Source organism: Stigmatopora argus, chromosome 4 (assembly GCF_051989625.1).
Source record: "Stigmatopora argus isolate UIUO_Sarg chromosome 4, RoL_Sarg_1.0, whole genome shotgun sequence".
NCBI lineage: Eukaryota > Metazoa > Chordata > Actinopteri > Syngnathiformes > Syngnathidae > Stigmatopora > Stigmatopora argus.
Window position 1 is genome coordinate 8064502 of NC_135390.1, and position 14168 is coordinate 8078669.

Here is a 14168-nt window from a genome sequence, read left to right on the forward strand (position 1 = left end):
TGGGACTCTTATGATATGGCAACTTCAATTTTATTACCCAAGCTTTGTAGCATTTTTAGGAGTGAAGCCTAGTACTTTCTCTAAAATGAAGTTCATGAATTTATCATAATAGTGGATGTCAGAGACAATTGGATGGAGTGGACCCCCCACCCCCCAAAAAAGACAATTTCCTTGCTATGTCAGCCTACAGATACCTCGCTGTCACATTTTTTACAGGACAATATGGCCGGGGGCTCTCGCACAAGATAATTTGGAAGAAATGAGACATGCCAAATGTCCTGGCGGCTTGCCATGCCCTTCACTGTCAGGCCTGTTTGCGTGCTGTCTTCCACGGATTTTGGTGGAGGGATATTTTTGGAGTTAAATTGTTTGCCGATAGTGCAGTCGAAATTTCAACCATTCATTCTTTTGCCGTTCTGCTCAGCCTCCCATGGGCCTTGGAGGTGCTGGAGCCAAATTTAAGCAATAGGCGAGGGACAGCCTGAATCGGGTGCGTGCCAAACGTATGGCACAATGACACAAGAAAAAAAAGAGCTCTCACTCATATCTGTGTACAATTTGGAGTCTTCAACGAACCTACTATGCATGTAGGGTTTGTTGGTGTTTATTGAGGGGGACGTGGGTACCTGCAGAAAAACCACCCAGGCACAGTTAGAACATGAAAACTCCACACTGCGAGGGCCGAACTGAGTAGGGATGAACCCTCAACCTCAGAACTTTGTGTTGGACCTTCTAAGCTCCTTTTAACCTTGTCGCCCATTCAGTCAACCAAACGAGTAAATGGCAACCATAAAATATCAAGCACATTTTCATGCCACTCAAATCAAGTATCGTGACTTCTAGCCCAAAAAGAGCCCATAGAGACAGTTTTCCCAATGGAAGCAGCTCATCTAACTCCTTTTACTCTTTTCTGTTGTAGATCAACTGGCCCAGGACACCAGGCTTTCCAAGACTGAAATAGACTGCTGGTTTTCTGAACGCAGGGCACTGAGGGACAACATGGAGAAGGCCTTGCTCAGCGTGGCTGCCAAAAACACAGATGATAAAGGCGACAGGCCTGGAGTGTTGCTGAATGGTTCCTCTCATCGCGAGCAGGATGGGAAAATTCTCCAATCATCGACCCTCCCACCTTTTCTTTCTTCTTCGTCATCCTCCTCTTCTTCCCCTCCAGTACTTGCAGCTTCCTCCCCTCATCCTCCAACCTTGTCTGCCTCTGCATCACCACCCGTCCTTAATTCATCCTCCTCCTCCTCTCCACGTCCTCCTGTCCTCTCTGTGTCTGCGAACCCAGTTGCCATTCCAATGGACTCTCTCACGTTGCTGCGAAAGGTAACCATTGAGTCATGCACTTTGTCTAAAATCATAACTGAAGTTGTAAGAGAGAACATTTTTATTTATTAGGATTAATGGGCTCTGAATGATAATACAATGTGTTTTTTAAAGTGATGAGAAATGAACTACGATTCATGCAGGTTAGTGTGTAAGTAGTAAGCAATTTCAAGGCATTTAAATAATTTTTATTTAGTGGCTTTACTCACATGCTAAAAATTATTTACTGTATATCATAGTTACAATTTGGAATTTATTATAGTTTTTAGTTCATGTTTACAAATTCAGTTTATTTAATTAGTTTTTGTAGTGGATTTTTTTATGATTGATTTTATGCAATTTATGTTAGAGCACAATCACACCTGATTTTTAGCCCCTCCCTTTGCCCACCTGGCCTCCCTTTATGCTTGCAAACCGGCCCCATTAGAGGTCTGGGTGAGGTTGCACTCCCCCTGCTACATGTTTATAATACCAAGTAGCAAAAACTGTTATGTCTTTTTTTTCTAAGCTTCATCAATGGCCGACATTCTCTTAAATCTATCATAATTCAGAGGTGTTTCAAATCCATTTTTTTTCCTTTGGTGGTAAACAAATGTTTGTGGAATGGCAGATTAAGGTTACTTTTATAGACTGCACTCAGTTTTTTTTGCACAGGATGGCATACGGTTGATGCCAGCATTCTGTGTTTATTTAGCACTAACTATGGTATAGGAATGTGCCTTGTGCCTTTTATTTTTATTTTTTTACTGTTTGGATGTAAAATTGTAAGAACAAAATCCCTATTTTCCCCTCGGGATTAAAGTAAAACATCGGTGGCTAAACAACAAACTTTAAATTGATTCATTAATTTTCTGTAGCGCTTATCCTCACAAAGGTCACGGGGACAATATTAAATTTTAAGCTACTATTTTATATTGTTGGAATCCCACATTCCTACCACTTTCAACCAAATTGGGGCATTAAATGTAGTGAATGAAGGTTTGGACTGAGTGAAAAAGTTAAAAATTGGCATTCTCTTGGGTGGAGAGCTTATTCTGCCACCTGCTGTTTATTTGCAAGTACAAGAGCATTAGTATTTTGTTAGTGCTCTGTCCTAATATGAACTTGTTTATTTCTTCTTCTTCTCCTTTTTTTTAATTATTATAATTATTATTATTATTTATTATGTAAGCCTTATTATTGGGTTTGTGGATGACCCAATGAAATGAAATTAAGTAGCTCTATTGTGTGTAGTTTGTAATGTTTCTCATTTTCTCCTTTGATCCACCTTGGCAGATGTTTTGTCGGACCCAATGGCCAACACCTGAAGAATACAGCCAGCTGGAGGCACAAACAAGTCTGGGCCGCACTGACATTGTCCGTTGGTTTAAGGAACACCGCTCGGCCCTGAAGAATGGAGAGGCCTTGGACTGGTTGGAACTTTATCAGAGTCAAAAAGAACAGCAAAAATTGGGACAAGAGCAGAACGGAGGAAGTTTTGACAAACAACAACACAGTGTATCACCAGAAGGTAATGGTATGTTGCAGAGTATTATTAAGCTTTGCTTAATCTTGTTTTTGCATATAACCCTGCAAACCTTTTAACGTAGTGGAGGAACCTGCTGATAAGAAAACAGGAGCAGCGTCTATAGAGAACTCCAAGCTGTCCAACCCAGAAACAGTACAGTGGTTGACTGAAAAACTCACTCACAGTGTGTCAGATTTGAGCCAGGCAAGGCTGGATCAGACTGGCTCCAACATTCCAGAAAAGGGGAGGTGGGCACCTTACTTTTTGTTTGATTAATTTCTATGTGTAGAAATTTTATGTTGAATTGCTTGGGGAAAGATGTAACTCTTTTTAAATTGGGTAAACTTCTTAAAATGCAATAACTGTAGCAACATCTCTGCCTTTAAAAATAATCATACTAGGTCATGTCATGATTGATAGTGTCAGTATCTAAAGATCTGTTTGATGACATATTTGGGGGCAGATTAATTGTGTATGATTTAATTTCCCGGCACTTGCAAAAAATATTTATTTCAGTGTTAAAGAGTATGTTTGTTACGTCTTGTCAGGTGGGTTCAGGTGACTGTAGCTGTGGGTGAAGAGCGTGACGGAGGATTACAAAGACAGAAACTGGCAGCAGATGGTGATGTTTTGACTTTGGAGCCACCTGGCAAGGTTACTGGTTGATGGTAAGTAAAATGAGTGTAAAATACACACCTACATTTAATTTACAAAGCAAATACACTTTGGACAATTGTGTTTCATAGATTAATTGTGTTTTATTTATTTATTAATATTAGCCCTGTGCTTTATTGAGTTGTGCACAAACAAGAAACAAATCCTAAAAGTCCCTTGTTTTTATTTATTTTTTTAATCCTAAAAGCTCCTATTTTTGTAGTAACAATAATTTTTAAAAAAAAAACTGCACCATGTGGTGCTTCCCGGTTTTCAAATAAGATGTGACTGCTGCCATCTTGGCTTTAGTGTTTTCCTACTTTTCACAACATTTCACACAGAGAGGGGTTTATCCTTGTATGACCTGTAATGGAAATAACTAACTGTGATTGGCTAATGCCATGAATAGTAAGCTGTGCCTTTAAAATGCCACAGCTGCAGTACTCTCCAACCAGGAAGTTATTTACGTCTAATTAACTGTGATTGGTCCTTCCAAAGGACAGTTCAATGGCATGACATGACGGGACAATTGCACAACTTCCCACGCATATGCACACACACACTGACCATACTGATGGACAGAGAAGACACTGCCAGTAATTACGTTATACTGGGGTGTTAGTGTGTCAATGACAATTTAGAGCTTATTTGGTACTTGTATTTTTTTGTAGGGGGGGGAATTATTTCATGTATTTATTTATAAGAAAACCTCAATTTGGTAACACGATAACATGGCCCGCTTGACCATCACTGGCTGCAGATGATCACCTGACATTGCTTCGCCAATCAGTCCTGCGAGGAATTTGTATATCTTGAATTTGAAAAAAAAAATCATATTTTATTTTACACTAAAGTAGGTTGCGGTCAATGCCCATATGAAACTGGTGGGGTTCGGTAGCTCCAACAAGGTTAAGAAACACTGCTTATAGAGGATTAAACAGTTTTTTGTGTTGAAAGTTTTGTTTTTGTTTTGGTGCAAAGAAAGATTAGCTGAAAATAGAGTGGTCCATGCGAACTGGACATAAGTAAGGGCGCTGCACGAGCTCCGCTTTTAACCCGAAAATAGAGCACTCCGGGTGGACTGGACGGATGGCCGCTGCATGTTGGCGAACGTAGGGCAGACACAATTTTCACTTAGCTGAAAATAGAGCTCTATGGGTGGACGAGACAGCCGGGTGCTCCGGAAGGTTAGGCCGACAATAGGGGCGGATGTTGTTTCTCTTATCTGAAAATATTTATTGACAGATTTAGGGTCCAGATTTTAAAAAATGCACACAACACATCATAAAATTACATTTGTGCCTCTTTAAATCTATGAGTATCTTATGGCTATTCGAGGGCTTTTGGTGGTGACTGAGCCAAGTTAAGAATGTCGGCTCAATAATGTCTTAACGTTACCTTTGGCCTGAGTGTTCTGTGACATTAAGGTTCAACAGCAGTGATTCGATCCACAAATGCTTTTTGGGAACAGGTGACATCACTTTCTATTTGTCTTATCACTTCCAGATGACATGAATCACAAAAGTGACATAAGAGACAATGCCAAAAGTGGAATCTCCAAGCCGGCGATGTGGTCACAATGCAGACTTGGCGTCTGTTCACGTGTCCCCTGACATGGTGCGGACGCGCACAGGTAAAGGAGTGCCAAAGCTGGACATGATTTATTTTCTTTGGAAAAAAACATCCTTGTAAATATTTTTCTGTATTGCTAAAAAAAAAAGTTTGTAGTTTTCCTGCAAGGGCATGTTTTTTTTGTTTTTTTGTTAAGGCATTTGCCCAATACTTAGAATGTTTGCTTCGTTAAATGCTCATGTGAAATAGCTGTTTATCTGCTGAAAATCATTTTTTATTTTGGAGGACAATTGTACTTCTTTTCAGTATGTTTTTTTTTGGTCCAAACACATTTGGATTATTATGGCTTCCTTTCACTTGGCCATCTAGAAATTTCCTCTTACAGCGCAGCCCACTGTTAAGAGATTCGAACAATGATCATCAAAGGGAAGAGAGAGGAAATTCATTTTAAAAAGGCAAACTAGGCTTCACGGGTGAAGACCGAGTCAAACTTAAGCCACAAATAGCTGCATGTGGACCAAGATGAACTGCATTAGGCCAAATGAATGATAGAATGCACTAACTTGTATAGTTTAGAATCAGCTGGTGTGCACCTGCATATCAGTACCCGAGGCAATAACAGTCCAGAATGTTCTTGTTTTACCAATGTTTAAACACATAGTCTGTCTGTTCACACCATGCTGCCTTTTCAGCTCTTTTCACATCAACTATTGATGTTTTATTTCGTGAGGGGGAAAAAACACTACAAAACTTGGGACTATTTTGACTGAACTCACGAGATTATGAAGATTCATGACTGGCGATTAAACAACTAAAGCCATTTCAAGTTTGAATCTTTGTTCAGCTGCGAATTGTAAACGTCTCACCCGCTTCGCCTTTGTTTTGCGGACTGACAAGTGAGGACTTAAGTTGAGCCTAGTTACTACTGTACAGTGTTCAAACAAGCTCCGATGGCAATTTATTTTCAACGGAAGATCAAACCTTTGTTGACTGCCTTAGAATCAAACATGTTTATTTTTACTTGTACACAAGATTTAAAGGGATGTTGTATTTTGTTTTGTCTAAATGCATCCTCATGCATTATTTGTGCAAGCACTGCTAAAGATTCCACTGTCACTTGTATGATAACACTGGTTTGACAGGCAGAATCAACATGTTTTCGCTGCTTAATTTTCCTGCCTGTTTTCAAGTTCTGACCATATTCTGGCTTCTGGTTGGCTTCCAAGAAATACTGCCTGCATTTTCATTTTCTACTTTAACTCTGCTCTAACTCAATAAATACCTAATGCTGGGTCTTGCTGTCCATGCATTAATACAAGAAGATTCATTAAAATGCCTGGTTACTTAAAAACGGTACTCGGACGTTTGGTCGCCCGGAAGGTTATTGATAATTACCATTTAAAATTGTTGCTCAAATTCCCTAAAGACAAACTGAATTATTATTTAGTCATACTTAATGCCCTATTAATTATTAGGCTAAAGAAAAGCTCCAAATTTCCCATACTTTTATTGTGTTTTGTTGGAGAACTTGTTAAGACCCTGACTGACGTCCCTTCCTAAGGGGGCAACTCATGTACATACAAACTCTTATACACTCACGTCGGCTCATTGAAACTGCTCAGGGCCATTGTTGGCTTTGATTGATGCGTAGAACGTGTTGTTTTACCTTGTTTTGTCGCCGGACTTTTGGTCGCCGGTTGTTTGGGTCCGGGCAACCAAACGTCCGGTCACGCTCAAAAACAAGTATTTTAAGCGAAATTGTTTATTTCTGGATATATAACGGTTAAAAACAGGAAAATGTTTCTATAACTACAAGTTTTTCATGTAGCAGTGGTTCACCCTTCCGAGGCTTAAAATGGCATGTGGTCAGAAGTAAATGGTTACTTTCCCTAGTGAGTTTTAGCACTTTAGAAAATTGAAAGATAAGATTAGTAAATGATACCTCCTCCTGAGAAGTTCTGAATGTAGCCCAGCAACTCCAAAACTGACTATGTGGGGAAAAAAAATCAAAATCAAACAAGATGGTCAGTAAATTGTATTTACAAAAACGAAATTCACTCATGGTAAAAGGCGTGTCCCACACCCGAGCATTCGTTCAGCACATTGACAATTGACAATAAGTGAAATGAGATGCTGTCCACTAAGGTGAGGAGAACCACGACCAATCAAAATCAACTATGGCATGGGTAGCATCTCTCAATCTGTCCGTCTGCTGTCATTACGTGAAATAAGGCGGATCAATAGACAGAAAAAAAAAGTGGAGTAAAATAAATCACATAAAAATAAAATTTAAAAATCCAATTTATATTGAACGTCGGCAAAACAGCAGCGTGTTACTGTGCTTTTGGTGTTAAAATACTTGCTATCTTTACTTTCCAACTGTTGGACTTAGACAGTATATGAACAAAGTTGTGGTTCCCCAAACAGAAGAAAGTGAAGCAAACATTTCAACTCGAGCTCAGCTGTTGAAAGTAGATGATGGCTGCCGCTTGTCATCTCTTATTCATCCCCCAAACGGAAGCCTTCGCCCCAGTTGTGACGTCCACCACGGCCACCTCCTCCTCCTGCCCCCTCCCGAGGTGGCGCTCGCCTAGTGGGAGGGACTCCGAAACCTGACACCCCTCCTCTCCTGGTGGGAAAAAAACGATACCTGCAGAAGAGGAATACAATTATGAAAAAAATCAAAACTGAGAAACATTGCATATAAACACCACAGGAGCGCAACATTCTTGTGGCCATTTTCTTTGTTTTGTCAAACCCTTATAGCCTTATTATTGACAGACCTCTAATAATTTTGCAAAAATTCAATCATTAAGCAATTGTTAAATTGATAGACCTTAGATAGATACTTGAACCACTTCAGGGACAGTGGTCATCTATTCAAAAGCTATCATATTAACTGCCAGTCCGTAGTTGAACGTTTGAGTTGTGGCCGTTAGTAAAGGAGGGATATTGACATGGAAAACATCTACTGACGTCAATAGATGTCCAATGCATTTCAACTGCAATTATTTGATCGCTTTCAATCCCTCCCATTTAAAATGGATTGGACATCTATTACTGTCAATCGAAACCAAACAGTTAGGCTGTGTGAGGTCGTATGAGATTTTAAAAACCAACCTCAAAAATATATACACGGCCCACATATTTTAATTTCTTTTTAAAGAAAATGTGTTCTACTTAGTATTTTTTTTTTTCAGAAAATGAGATGAGATTTATATTTTATATATTTTCATCCTGTCACCCTCATGAGGATAAGTAGTATGGAAGATGAATGAATTTGTTATTTAAATTTTATTATACGTATATTTTTTAATGTGCATCACAAAATAGATGTGAGCAACAATAATAGTACAATTGGATGTTCAATGGGGGCCACACGTTGGTGAAACAATCATTTAAGAAAAGAAAAGTTTCATGCACTACAGGGTTAAATGCAGCTTATGTGTTCTCACTTCAATGAGACATTTTGTAGAGCTATCTTTCTTACTAATCTTGCAAAAAGTTGCCTTTTTAACTATTCATGAGCATATTTTACATCTAGAAATCAAACTGGGAGGTGTGAAAAAAATATTATTTTCAGTCAGTGTTGCCCGTGTTCGTTTACGAATAAAAAAGAAAAAAAGAACTTACAAGAAGTGTGGTGTAGAGAGAAAGGAGCGTCCTCCCAAATCCATGGGGTATTTGAACATAAGAAAGAAGTACAGATGGCCCACAAGATTTCCAATAAGTTCATTCACAAATCTGCTCCAAAGCATGGCAGGTGGTCGGTGTGTGTGTGGTCAAACAGAACGAAGAACAGCAATAAGACAAAACACAAATATGATACATGCAAAAAATTGTTTTTTTTTTTTTTTTAAGAAAGGGGTACTTACGAGCCTCCGATGATAAAGTTAAAGATCAAGATGACCCAAGGCAGATAATGTGCCTAAAGAAACCAAACACAGACCATTGATGCCACGGTTTTAGGTTTTCTGGACACATTTTGTCAAGGTTTTATCAATAATAGATCATTTTAATGAACGTGATAACATCTTACCTTGAATCTAGTTCCAAACCAGAAAGACACAATTGTGTCTTTATTGAACTGAGCCCAAATGTACAGTACAGACATGATCAGCGGGATCATTAGCAGCTATAAGAAGAAGAAAAAAACAAGAATAACATCAATTGTAAGCCTCCAGTAAAACATCATTAATATTCTTCCGACTAACATCCAGGTCTCGTCATTACAGTCCAAGTGACTTCCTGGAGTGTCGACTTGTTGCTTGGCAACTGAATAACTAACTGTCCTGACCTGTGTCACCTTTTGTTTGCAGATGTGAGCGCAATGTACAGTGGATACAAAACAAAATAAAAACAGTCTGGCTTGTGCTCTGATTAGTGAATCCAGCATGAAAAGTCCGAACTTGAAATGATTCCCATTTAACGTGTCAATAATTGACATACGAGTGCCCCGACATACGAGGAATTTGAGATACGAGTAAAATTCCGAGCAAATATTTACCTTGAGATACGAGACCATTTTTAGATACGAGCACACGAGACAGCCAGGTGGCCGCGAGAGGCTGCTTATGATTTCAGTGCACTATCTTTCTCGCCGCCTCTCCCTCGTGCAAAGATCTCTACGAGCACTGGGCGGAGCGTTGCATTATTTTGTGTTAGTGCAGAATTAAGGGAAACGCAATGGGTCCAAAGCAAGGCGGTGCAATGAAGGGTAGTGCGAAGAAAAGGCGTATGATGAGAATCGATATTAAGCACGAAATAATCGAAAAAAATGAGTGTAATGTACGCGTGACTGAGCTGGCTCGCCAATACGTATGGAGAAGCAGGAAGTTCGCCTCGAAAGTCGCGGTGGAATACATGAACCTCTTTGCCTTGGTTATTGCACAAGAAGGTTTAAATTTAGTGTAACGTAAGATTAAAACTTTTTTAAGTGTGTGTATAGGAATCCAAGTTCATTTAAGTTAAATTTAAAGTTTATGTTACGTTACGAGTCTCTCTCCCATCCGCGAACGCCGCGTTGTATTGAATAATGTCTCATTTTATTATTAAACATCATAACCACTAGTTATTTGTTACTCTGTTAGTAGATGGTGAATTACTACCAATAAAAATATTTTTCCATTGTAATCTCCTGTTTTTGGTGTTGTTGTTTTTTTCCAGAGGGTGGGAATGAATTAATTTGTATTTAGTTCATTTCTATGGGAAACGTTGATTTGAGATACGAGTAAATCGACATATGAGTTCAGTCCCGGAACGCATTAAGCTCTTATCTCAAGGCATGACTGTATTTTGTTAATCCCCTCCCTGAAGGAAAAACATCACAATATAAATAACTGCAGTTTGCGTATTCGAGAGTGTCCCGTTACACCACAACACATGATTTAAAAATTTGGGAAAAACAAAAAGACGTTCTTTAAGGGTTGAATTATTAATGTTTTTTAGCATTTCTAAAAATTCTTAGTTTTTTGTTGCCCCATCCAAAATGTTTTGGAACACCTTGCAGCTATCCACACTGCCTTCTGGCTAACATATGAATGAACTCTTTTAGTGCCATTGATGACAGTAGACAACTACAAGCTGCAGCTCTAAAGCCACTTGTGGGTTCTTTCATCGTTCCGCTGTGAACTGCAATTAGTTTGTTACTAGACAGATGTCAGTCTCTTTGAACTGGGAGGGTTGGCAGTGACCAATGGTCACTGTCAACGGCACTGAAGGACCGATAATCAGGCTTTTTTTAGATGCTTACCTGCATGTCTATGATCAGCCCAGTTATCTGCAACAACAATGTCAAAGGATAACAACCAATTGGAGAAACAGCCCACTTTCACATAAACCATCACACACTTGCAAACTTCTAACAAAGTTTCTAAAATTGTCACTTGTAAAGAAGAAATAAAATAATTCCTAGTGCTTGCACTGCATTTGGAGGGTGAACTTCCAAATATCACATCCCCTGACCAGACAGCTTTTATTAGGCAGATGCTCCGTCTTTGATATTAGATGGTTGTTTAATATAATACACCTCCTGTCAATCAGATTCTAAATGTGTCGTAACTGTGGATGCTTGACAAAAGGTTTGACAGGTAGAATGATGCTACTTGTTCGAAGTTTTGAAGAAATTTGGACTCGCAACAAGGGTTATTTCTTGGATTGAACTTGTACTATTCTCAACCAGTGGCCAGAAATTTGATCTATAATGTGTTCTGCACGTGGAACAAGAAAAGTCTGTTCTCTTAGCCCCCTGCTGTTTGTCCTGGACATTAAATCCCATGCTGTAGACTTAGCATCAGACCAGCACATTAAAAGATTACACAGTAGAAATATAGAAGACAATGTATGATTATACACTGATGGCTTACTACTTTTTTTATCCAATGCAGATAATTCACCACCACTGGCACGTAACCTATTACAGTATTCTGTAGATTTTCTGGCTACAAATTAAACCTCGGCAAGAGTGAGTTGATCTCTCTAAATATGGATGTGCTGAAAATTAGAGCCATTGTGATATAATTAAAAAATATTTAGGAATATTTGTAACCAAATCACTTCCGACACTTATGTCACAATTTTAAGAACTAATTTAGGCAAGTGGTCTCTCTCCATTGCTTCTTTTGCATGTGCACAGTGTTAATGCTATCAAGATGATTGTTTTGCTAATATACGTATACTTTTTCACCATGTTTACCCATCTTTATAGTTAGTAGTACATATGTTTAATAAAACTGCATTTCATTCTAAACTCATATATGTGGAATTACAAACAACCCTGTTTACGCAAAGCATTTTTACAAAGAGCAAATGGGAGAGTGTTATGGCACTTGCCCACTTTTGTTTGGGTTAATGATTGGTACTTGTTAATGACTCACAGGATTCTCTTGCAATTTAGAAAGAAGTTCATTTTAAGTAGTACTGGCCTTTTTAGCGGAAGGTGAAGAACTAATTTCTTCACACCCTCAACAGAAGGATAGAAAAGGATACAACAATGCAGATCCAGTTGAAGAGGAGCATAAAAACATAGTCGCCCGGTCGGCCATCGAATGCTCCTTAAAAATCATAAGGAAATAAGATGCATCATCCATGACACGCACATTAAACTGTATCAATGCTTATTACGCTAGCAATCTCACCTGTCTCTAACCGAGTAGAGTAATTGTAGAGGAAATATAGGTTGACTAAGAACAGGAAGCCGGTATTGGGGTAAACTGGGAAATACAGAGTAGCCGTCACTGGTCTCCAGAGCTGAAAACAGAAAGGGTTTTCTTAAGGTTTATTATTAAAAACACACACACACTTTACACTTAGTTAAAACTTGTAAATAATTTCTTTGCATCTGCTGAACATTTATTGATTACTGGTGAATAACTATTTGCTACATTCATTCATTTTCTGAACCGCTTTATCCTCACAAGGGTCGCAGGGGTGGTGGAGCCTATCCCAGCTGACTTTGGGCACGAGGCGGGGAACACCCTGAATTGCTAGCCAGCCAATCGCAGGGCACGAGAAGACAGACCACCATTCACGTTCACTCATACCTAGGGGCAATTTAGACTAGCCACCATGCATGTCTTTGGAATGTGGGAGGAATCCGTAGTACCCAGAGAAAACCCACGTAGGCCCAGTAAAACATGCAAACCACATAGGTGGACCAACCTGGATTCAAACCCAGGATCCCAGAATTGTGAGGCCGATACGCTAACCACTCACCCGCCGGACCGCCCTATTTGCTACATTATTCATTAATTCATCTTTTAAACTTATCTTCATGAGGGTGCTTAAAAACAATTTTGAGTGTTCAATCTGCTCAAAGCTGCTGAGAAATTGGACATTTGTTAGAGATGAAAACAATAATGATGCCCTGCTACCTATTGTAGTTTATTTTCTTAAATTTACCATAGACAACCTTTGGCAGTAATTTGCATCATACATAAAATTAAAGGTTATTTATTATATTTTAATGTATTTATTGATTTATTTCTTCTTATTTTATCACAACATTTTAATACTACTTGCTTAACTTGATTTAGCAACTATACTTGTAGCAAGAACACAAGCAAAATATTCTCAAGCCTTATTTATTTTTAAATCTTGGTGTCAACGTGTTAATACACACACACAAAAATACTACTATATATGGTTTGAGGAGCAGCCATTTTGGGATGTCAGTTATACCTTGACAGATACAGACAAATAAACTCAAGCACAGGTGTACGTGATATTTGTGACATTTAAAATATTTAGTACCTGCTGATAACATGTCTGTCCGACAAGCATGCTTTAATTAACGTATTACACCATCAGAAAAAATAAATTATGTTTTATTTCAATTTGTTAAACACTATTCTTTCCACTGGGATGAACACCATTAAATCAGATTATACATAGAATAACAGTAGGTGGCCTTCTACTAAGAATAAAAAGTAACTATTTTGTTTTATAAATGGGCTGCGTAAGATTTTTATTTTCATGCTAAATATCGTGTTAAACTCGACTCGCATAACTTTTAGTAGAAAGCATTTAAATTTGACTAATTTGGTGGTGCTTCTCCTCTAGTCAACCCGGAAGTCTTAGATTAGCCCTCACGTGTCAAGTTATGATTGGATGTTTTTCGGTTTGGCCTGTTGAGTGAGCTAATTTAGCCTGCTGCTGCTAACACCCTAGCATTTCGGAAACACGACCATTAGTCACTCACATCCCACGGGACTAAGCCAAGAAACACTTACGTGAAATCTGTATAAGAATAAATCTGGCCTCAGTGCAAGGCTCATGGGGTCAACCAATCCTAGTTTCCCTATAAGGGGAACAGCAATCGAGGCAGCAAACCAGCCTCTGGTGATGAGGGGGATGCTTTTGAACCAGTCCCCGATGTCTGACATCTTCCATATAATTGTTTCTGAATATTAAACATAAACTCCAAAGTCTGATTAATACTTAAAGGACTGTCCCGATTACGCCAGATCGTAAATCTTTGATCAGTAGCACTTGAAAAGTTTACATGACGTGGCTAATCACAAACGCCCGGCTAGCTATGTTTGTCAGTAACCATCTACTGTGTGATGACAGTTTCCTCATCCGTTTTAGATTTTCAAAATAATTTGTA

At 38.8% G+C, this 14168-nt stretch overlaps 2 protein-coding genes across 3 annotated transcripts in view; one reads left to right on the forward strand and one right to left on the reverse strand.

Moving 5' to 3' along the window:
- Positions 1-6355, forward strand: part of zhx2a (zinc fingers and homeoboxes 2a) — a 28204-nt gene extending 21849 nt beyond the window's left edge. The window contains exons 9-13 of one of the 2 annotated variants that reach the window (XM_077598229.1): positions 920-1329; positions 2605-2845; positions 2919-3084; positions 3385-3504; positions 4997-6355. In XM_077598229.1, the coding sequence (XP_077454355.1) occupies positions 920-1329; positions 2605-2845; positions 2919-3084; positions 3385-3502 (935 nt within the window). In that variant the 3' untranslated portion in view covers positions 3503-3504; positions 4997-6355. The remainder of the gene's footprint in view (positions 1-919; positions 1330-2604; positions 2846-2918; positions 3085-3384; positions 3505-4996) is intronic. The other variant, XM_077598230.1, reaches the window with a different exon arrangement.
- A 724-nt stretch (positions 6356-7079) lies between these two features.
- derl1 (derlin 1) lies at positions 7080-14130 on the reverse strand. Its single transcript, XM_077598231.1, has 8 exons — positions 13792-14130; positions 12199-12310; positions 12050-12114; positions 10815-10841; positions 9102-9197; positions 8938-8990; positions 8696-8806; positions 7080-7712 (listed from the first exon to the last, which is right to left on the reverse strand). The coding sequence occupies exons 1-8, from the start codon at positions 13942-13944 to the stop codon at positions 7562-7564; spliced, it is 768 nt and encodes a 255-aa protein (XP_077454357.1). The 5' UTR covers positions 13945-14130; the 3' UTR covers positions 7080-7561.
- Between the last annotated feature and the right edge of the window lie 38 nt (positions 14131-14168).

Coding starts and splice junctions, on each gene's coding strand:
- derl1 (XM_077598231.1), bottom strand. CDS start 13,944: ATGTCAGACATCGGGGACTGGTTCAAAAGCATCCCCCTCATCACCAGA. Junction 8,807..8,937: donor AACTTTATCATCGGAGGCTC/GTAAGTACCCCT, acceptor GCTTTGGAGCAG/ATTTGTGAATGAACTTATTG. Junction 7,713..8,695: donor CTCTCTACACCACACTTCTT/GTAAGTTCTTTT, acceptor CCTCTTCTGCAG/GTATCGTTTTTTTCCCACCA.